The sequence below is a fragment of the Engraulis encrasicolus genome, chromosome 2, assembly GCF_034702125.1.
Source record: "Engraulis encrasicolus isolate BLACKSEA-1 chromosome 2, IST_EnEncr_1.0, whole genome shotgun sequence".
In the NCBI taxonomy this organism is placed as follows: domain Eukaryota; kingdom Metazoa; phylum Chordata; class Actinopteri; order Clupeiformes; family Engraulidae; genus Engraulis; species Engraulis encrasicolus.
Genome location: NC_085858.1, coordinates 48906832 through 48915803, shown reverse-complemented (window position 1 = coordinate 48915803; position 8972 = coordinate 48906832). Strand labels below are relative to the sequence as shown.

General features: G+C 47.0%; 1 protein-coding gene across 1 annotated transcript in view; it reads left to right on the top strand.

The window, feature by feature from the left end:
- The window catches only part of LOC134464987 (histidine-rich glycoprotein-like), a 10095-nt gene extending 2569 nt beyond the window's left edge, over positions 1–7526 (top strand). Inside the window, exon 3 of the mRNA XM_063218353.1 lies at positions 6659–7526. Within this exon, the coding sequence (XP_063074423.1) occupies positions 6659–7526 (868 nt within the window). The remainder of the gene's footprint in view (positions 1–6658) is intronic.
- The last annotated feature ends 1446 nt before the right edge of the window (positions 7527–8972 follow it).

The window sequence follows — 8972 nt, the reverse complement described above, 5'->3', positions numbered from 1 at the left end:
ATCGGTCCAATCCTCTCAAAGGATTAATGGGCCACCGAGACCTGATGTGGAGATGCCATTGATGTATGGCCTTGACACCGGTGCCCCATGGCCACCAATAGCACAATGTGACACAGACAGCTTCATAGAGGAGCAGATAATTCATGAAATTGTCACCGGCTGATTTGGTCAGCACAGAGCTCTGTTATTATCATTCTATGTAGGCTACACACACGCACGCACACGCGCACACACACACACACACGAGGAGAGAGGGAGACAGAGATAGAGATAGAGATCGAAATAGAGATAAGACAGGGGTAAAGCTAAAAATAATAATAATAAAAAAGCCTCTAGGAGCACACAGGCCTCTCTCAGAATGTATTTTGTGCAGCATTGTGTTACCAACACAAATACTATTTGCCTATGTCAGCCCTTATTCTCAGTCCCTTCATCGTGTCTGTTTTCTTATTCTTCGCCGTGGACGTGGCATAGAGATTTTCAACAAATTTAGCTCGAGAGACACCAAAGTGCAATCTTTTTTTTACATCGCTGACTTTATTGCTCACCAGAATCAAGACAGTAAGCTTTGTAGGACCGCAGGCTGTTTTTTATTGGAGAATAGACACTGTATGGCTAAGTCGCTGTGCACACTTGCGTGCTAGGCTAATTTTGTTAACACATCGAATACCAGCGGTGCTCACGGAATTATGTCGTAGAATACCAGCGTTCTAAGCCCATTTTTGACGTTTTTTGTAGACTCACAGTGTAGTATGTGATAGGGCCACTAAAATGTGTTATGACTCGTTTGAAAGTGGAGACGCTGCCCTCTTAGTAGGTGAAAAACGTGTGTCTCTACGAGCTTTTATTGCCGAGCAAACTTACGCTAAACCGAAGCAGGTATCCATGGAATTCAGCTACAATCTGAGATATTGAGGTTTTTGTGAAGGGTGCGCTTCTTCAGAATGTGACGAGTTTGAAAGGGGACGAGTTGGTTTTAATCACAATTTGGTGCAAGGTTAGCTCTGACACGCATCCTCCTGCTCGTCAAGACACACCTCCTGCTCTGTCCCACTACGACATCGGCAATCAATGCCTTCGAAATCCACGTTTTTCACACAGACTGAACACAAACTCTTTGCACACACGCAGAAGGTGGGACATTTGCTAAAATAGTTCCCGATGACTCCCGAAATAATAGCCCAACATTGACAACAAATCCCAATTATATGCTGCTTAGATGTAGCCCATCCGATCCATATGTAGCCATCTATGCTAGCTTCTGGCTTTTCACATACAGGAAGACACAGCAAGTTCAACATTTGGGTGAATAATCAAATAAACTTATCTGGTTGGCGATCATACTTCCAAATCTGAGCACATTACTCCAATTACAGTTCGGGTGCCATTTGTATCCAAGGATCTGGTAAAGGTCTAGGTAGCAAGTCCAGAAAATTCAAGATACTCCAGTGTAGGTAAAACTACATTTATGGGTACGAGGACTATTCTTCCTCGCACACGGGCACCAAAATATGTAGGGGTAATCCCACATTTATTGGACGTGAGGAATATTCTTCTTCCTCACACAGGGGCACCAAAATATGTAGGTACAATTGCAGTTATGCAATCGGAATTACATTATTGGGTATGGATAACTTATACAGTTCCAAATATGTAATGTGTTATTACTATATGTGAGGAATAAGGGTATAAGAAATGATGCATGAAGAGTGTGTTAAACTCTTCGAGCTGGGTATCAATAATAAAATAAATAAATAATAAAATGATGCATGAAGAGTGTGTTAAACTCTTCGAGCTGGGTATCAATAATTTGTAGGTGTGTACTTATGATTGCATAAAACACTGTTCATGACCGTCTCATAAAATCATGACCATTATTGACTAATAATCTGAAGGTTTTGTGTGAATTCTTTTCTGGTTGACTTCGTAGAAATTGTTCAAATAAGACAAACACAGTTCACCACAATGTACATTTATTGTAAAAGCATCATCCGGTCATAACACTGATACAGCCAATGTGATTTGCAGGGCATAAGAACTTAGGTAAAATATACAATATACACGGGGTATGAGAGGATGCGCTATGCGTGTGTGTGTGTGTGTGTGTGTGTGTGTGTGTGTGTGTGTGTGTGTGTGCGTTATGCGAGAGAGAGAAAGAGAGAGAGAAGAGGAGGAGCGAGTGGCGTGCGCGTTCTGGGACGCCGCTCTGCCCCTTGCGGAGCGCTTCTGTAGAGCGACAGGGGAAGAGAGAGAGAGAGATGTATGTTCTGTATGAACTATGGCTCGAATGATTCTGCGCAGTTTGGTCGCGCAGGACCGAAATATGAGATACGAGGAGGGGCGTCAAGCTTTCGGCTGATGAAGCGGGAAACTATCTTCAAGATGAGAATTCAAGCTAATCAGAGAATACGGTCCTTTGTCTAAAGGCTTTACAGTATGCGTGGGGGGGAGGGAAAAGGGAGCGCTTGGCGCTCTTTTCCGACAATAGCTTACGTCCTCGACTCGGTAACTCTATGGGTTAAAACACGGGTACGTGTATCTCTGTGAGTGGATAATTTACATGTGGGTGCAAGTATGCCAATCCTGCAACTACTGTAAACTAAGAATAGCGTGTGGCTATTTGTGGTGATGAGAGGGGAGAAAGAGAGAAAGAAAAGAAAGAACAGATAGAACAAAATAACCCAAAATAAAATATATCACACTCTACAAGTGTGGATATTTAAACACAACTCCTCAAAGCTATGTAACAGTCCTAACTGCATATCTATGCCCAATTCAGTGCTTACTGCGTTATCCTTGGTAGGAAGAGAGAGAGAACCCTTTTGATCTCTCTCGAGGCGAGATCCTTTGTTCTCCGAGACGCGCAGGTCCTGTCTGTGGGTCCAAGCGATACCACGCGGTTCCGGCGCGAGGCTGCAATATGTCCAAAAAAGTCTTGCTTCGTTGAACGGGGAAAGGAAAGTGGTATTTCGTTGTGTAGTCCGATTGTCTTTGCACCGTCTTGCGAAGGTCCAATGAGAAAGGGGTGCACGCAGGTCCGCTCCACGCGTAGTAACTATACCGGGTTGTCCGCTCTCTTGGGGGACAGACCATCAACCCTCAACCGAATCTTTTTCGACTCCAGGGAGGTTCCTTTGATTTCAGTACTAGTAAAGGATTAACAATTGTCCGTACAAAAGTTATCCTATAGCGCGTGAGTTCCTCGTGTGTCCTGACTCACTGCTCTCCTAGCAGTGTTGGCAAAAGTCACTCGAAATATCGCAACCGAATGCAATACAAACGAAAACCGGTTGAAGGAAGAAATATATCGACTGTAGTGTTAACCTGGCCAAGATAACTTACAGTTTCAATAATTTCTAAAATAGACGTCCCTCTAAGGAGACGTGTCCCGGCACGTCTCACATCTCGATGGAGGAAGTCGGGGTCGGGCTCTCAGGGGATAGGGGGTTGATTCATACCTTGACCTGGGCTTTATACATACGGGGCGGGGCTGAGCCACGTATGTAATTTGATCAGGTACAGTATAGAAAATGGTGTCCTCATCTTACAAAATGGTGGGCATTCGTAAAATGAGGGGAAATGAATTAAACTTTGGTGTAATAGTCCTTACACCAGGCACGATATACAATGGTCTCTGTGTTTACCTATTGCGTGAAGTCAGACACAATACACGCGTGGGCACCGATCGTACTAGGGAAACGACAACATAGCAAGATTCACGAATACGGCAGCACACCTCCTGCTCTGTCCCACTACGACATCGGCAATAAATGCCCTTCGAAATCCCAGTTTTTCACGCGGACAGAACACAAACTCTTTGCACACATGCAGAGGGTGAGACATTTGCTAAAATAGCTCCCGATGACTCCCGAAATAACCCAACATTGACAACAAATCCAAATGATGATGCCCATCCGATCAATATGATATGTAGCCATCTATGCTAGCTTCTGGCTTCTCACATACAGGAAGACACAGAAAGTTCAACATGGGGGCGAATAATCAAATAAACTTATCTGGTTGGCGATGAAACTTCCAAATCGGAGCACATTACTCCAATCACAGCTCGGGTGCCATTTGGATCCAAGGATCTGGTAAAGGTCTAGGTAGCTAGCAAGTCCAGAAAGTTCAAGATACTCCAGGCATGATATAGGCCTACAATGGCCTCTGTGTTTACCTATTGCGTGAAGTCAGACACAACACACACTACAGCGTGGGCACCGACCGTACTAGGGAAACAACAACAACAACATAGCACGATTCACCATCCTGCAGGCACATGGGTTGGCATCCAGACATCTTGGTAAGATAAATTAAAATGTCCAAATCATAACACAAACTTTTGACTGCAAATATTGTCATTTATGTCCTTCACAGAGCTCCCAAAATCACATATATTGTCCATTGAAGGGTGTAGATTCAAAATATGATATTTAAATGCAAAAACGAATTTTTACGTTTTGGTATACAACGCATAGGCGTGAAAAACGTATTATTGCGTCGTCGGTACTCAATGTGTTAACATAGCTCACCAGCTACCTTCGTCTTCCCTGCAGAGCAGCTAGCTCACCAGCTAATCCGATCTGCCACGTTGTGTTACCTACAGTATGGTTTCACCTCTGGAGCATACTTGAATGATTATCATCGACTTTCAAATCTTGTACCGAGATGCTGGTCTGACCAAGAAGACTACGAATAACGTTTCCCAATAATTTTTTAGTCCCAATAGAACGTCTCGGCTTAAAACACGTCACTGTCTTGAACATGCCTCTAGTCAGGGCCGTTGGAGCTGCTCAAAGTTGATTGCTACCCGACAAAGTGGGTGGAGATCCCGATTTCTCTGGAGCTCAGAGACGATATTTGTATTTCTAGTGGCCTGTCTAGAAGAAACGCCAAAGGTGCTGCGTCACTAGGAGGGCGTGGTGTGGCTAGGAGAAGACCCCTTCGTAGGGCAAGGAGAACAAGGAGCTGCGTCGTACTTGCCCCAACGGATGTGGGTATAACATTGCAGCGGCAGATCCACACCAGGAGTACACCATCTGCCCAAAGGTGTAGGCTTGGCTGGAAAAGTGGTGGGGACATTTCAATGGCAAATTGTCCGGATATGCTGTTTTTGCATTATATTTGTGAAAAAATGGTGAGGACAAGCTAGGTTCATCTCAAAAGTGGTATGGACATGTTCCCACCATCCCCCCCTGAAATTACGCCCCGTGCATCTGCCTGTATACGTGCCTGTCTCTTGCAGGGAGTGGATGTGGCTAGCTCCCAGAGTGCTTTGTAGTCGTGTTATGTTGATGGAGGACTTTGGGAAAAGGACCACAACGACCCAGGAGGAGACACCAAGTACCTCAGAGATATCTGACTGGAGCTGACTGGGGCTGGAGTACATGGAGGAGATCGGCATATGTACTTTATTGTCTTAAGTCTATGTAACAGGGTTAGCACAGAAATGTGAAATTGCTTTTGACCAGTCTCCAATGCAGTATGAAAACATACAGTATGAATAAGATATTGATAGTAACCAACACACACACACACACACACACACACACACACACACACACACACACACACACACACACACACACTTAATGTGTGTGCTTCTTCTCCCACCCAGCACCGATCTGGAAGATGAGAGGGGAGCGTCCCTCATCCCCCATATAGTGAGAAGTCGCCCTAGTCGACCGAAAAATAACTTATTTGAAAACAAGTGGAGGAAATCATATGCTAACAATGGCTCTAGCTTTCAATGTCAGCATTTTCATTTCTGGGGAGAGCCCCTGAGCTCATCTTCTAAGTGTGTATAATGTCTATAAATATATTACATTTATAAAACTTCCTCTCAAAAAACCCAATCTGAACCATGATCATATTTTGACATCTTACCATTCTTCACAGGATGTCAGTTTTTGATTAGTCATAAATGTTACCGCCCGTCAATGATGAGATGTCTCAGGGCTTTCACAAAATCAATGCTAAGGGAGATTACATTGACATCACAGATTTCCAAAAGCAGCAGTTGCTTTGAGATGTCTTTTCTGTGTGCGTGCGCGTGTGCGTGTGCGCATGCGGGCGCGCGCGCGTGTGTGTGCGTGCGTGCGTGTGTGTGTGTGTGTGTGTGTGAGAGTGTATAAGAAAGAAAGATAGAAAGAAAGAGAAAGAAAGAAAGAATGAATGAATGAAACAAACGAAGGAAGGAAGGAAGGAACAAACAAAAACAAGGACAATTGACAAAGGAAGAAAGAAGGAAAAGAAGAATAGAATAGCGGGAGGGAAAAAAACAGAAAATCAGACAAAAAGACAGGGAAGAAGACTGTGAAAAAAGACAGGAATACATGGCAGTCCAAGAGGCATGTTGAGGGAAGGTAGCCTACTGTGTGAGCCAAAGTCACATCCAGTGTTGCCAGATTGGGCGGGTGCCCGCCTAATTGGGCTACTTGGGATGAGTGTCTGCGGGTAAAAACGGGAAAAATTGGCCATTTCGGGGTTTTTTCAGCCATTTTGGGCCCATGGAAGTCAATGTAATTTGTTAAATTTGGGCGGACTTTAGCGCATTTTGGTGGTTTTTGAGAAACTTTTGGGCGGGATTTGATCAGACACATCTGGCAACACTGGTCACATCTGTGGCTGACTTGGGTGTGTTTAGCCTCCCCAACAGGAGGCACCTCCACAGCCATCACAACTACCACAACCTCCACAACCTCCGCCATCACTGCCTCCAGAACCATCATAGCCTCCACAGCCACCACAACCTCCATAGCCACCACAACCTCCACAGCCATCACAACTACCACAACCTCCACAGCCATCACAACTACCACAGCCACCACAACCTCCACAGCCATCACAACTACCACAACCTCCACAGCCACCACAACTACCACAACCTCCACAGCCACCACAACTACCACAACCTCCACAGCCATCACAACTACCACAACCTCCACAACCTCCGGCATCACTGCCTCCAGAACCATCATAACCTCCACAGCCACCACAACCTCCATAGTCACCACAACCTCCACAGCCATCACAACTACCACAGCCACCACAACTACCACAGCCACCACAACTACCACAACCTCCACAGCCACCACAACTACCACAACCTCCACAGCCATCACAACTACCACAACCTCCACAACCTCCGCCATCACCACCTCCACAGCCATCACAACTACCACAACCTCCACAACCTCCGCCATCACCACCTCCACAGCCACCACAACTACCACAACCATCACTGCCTCCACAACTACCACAGCCACCACAACCTCCGCCATCACATCCTCCACTGCCATCACAGCCATCACAGCCTCCACTGCCATCACAGCCACCACAACCTCCACAGCCACCACAACCTCCACAGCCATCACAACTACCACAGCCACCACAGCCACTACATCCTCCACAGTCACCACGACTACCACTGCCATCACAGCCTCCACATCCTCCATAACCTCCACAGTCATCCCAGCCTCCAATACCACAACCTCCACATCCTCCACAATCACCACAGCCACTGAAGCCTCCCCAGCCACCACAACCTCCACAGCTAGGCCTACCACATCCTTCTCAACCTCCACAACTAGGCCTACCACATTCTCCTCAACCTCCACAACTAGGCCTACCACATCCTTCTCGACCTCCACAACTAGGCCTACCACCTTCTCCTCAACCTCCACAACTAGGCCTACCACAGCCTCCACAACTAGGCCTACCACATCCTCCACATCCACCACGACTACAACCTCCATATCCTTCACAATCACCACAGCCACTAAAGCCTCCAAATCCACCACAACTAGGCCTACCACAGCCTCCACAACTTTCACAGCCACCACAACTACCACAAGCATCACAACCTCCACAACCTCCACAGTCACAACAGACACCACCACCACAGCCATCACTACCATCAGCCACTACAGTCTCCATAGCCATCACAGCCTCCGCCTCTGCCTAAACCTGGAGAGACTTCTGATAAGCCTGACAACAACAACAACAACGACAACAACAGACTGTGCCTCAGTCACACGCACGCATGCAGACACACGCACACACATTTGCAACATGCTCAAAGTCTTTTTAGTGTTTTTTGGGAATGTATGTGTAGTGTGTGTGTGTGTGTGTGTGTGTGTGTGTGTGTGTGTGTGTGTGTGTGTGTGTGTGTGTGTGTGTGTGTGTGTGTGTGTGTGTGTGTGTGTGTGTGTGTGTGGAGACACATGTACGGGGGTGTTTGATGATGGATGTGTGTGCACAAGTTTGTGTGTGTGTGTGTGTGTGTGTGTGTGTGTGTGTGTGTGTGTGTGTGTGTGTGTGTGTGTGTGTGTGTGTGTGTGTGCATATGTGTGTGCGTACGTTCACGCCCAGGTGTGTGTGTGTGTGCGTGCGTCCATGTGGGCATGCTTGTGTGTCTGCGTATATGCAGACCTGTGTGTGTGCGCGTGTGTTCGTGTGTGTACGCGCACACCCAGGTGTGTGTGTGTGTGTGCATGCGTCCATGTGTGCGTGCAAACCTCTGTCTGTGTGTGGGTGTGTGTGTGCCTGTGCGTGCGTGCGTGCATGTATGCCGGTGTGTGCGTGTGCCTGTGTGTATGTGCGTGTGTGTGTGTGTGGGGGGGTATGCGCGTGTCTGTGCACGTTCATGTATGTGTGTGTGCGTGTGCCTGTGTGTATGTGAGTGTGTGCATGTGTGTGCATGCATGTGTGCGCGCGTGTGTGCGTGTGCGTGCATGTATGCAAGTGTATGTATGCCAGTGTGCCCGCTGCTGGCTCCTGTGTTGTGTTGTGTGCGTGGAGGATCTAATAGTTTATGAATGCCAGGCAAGTTTTGCATTCTCCATGCGCCCTCCCCTCCACACATCAGTGCCTCAGGCTCATTCCAGTGTCTCTGCTACCGTACCACTGCTCTCGCCCGCCGCTACCCCTCCTTCTCCCGCCGCCGCTGCTGCCCTTCTGCTGTGCCAGGG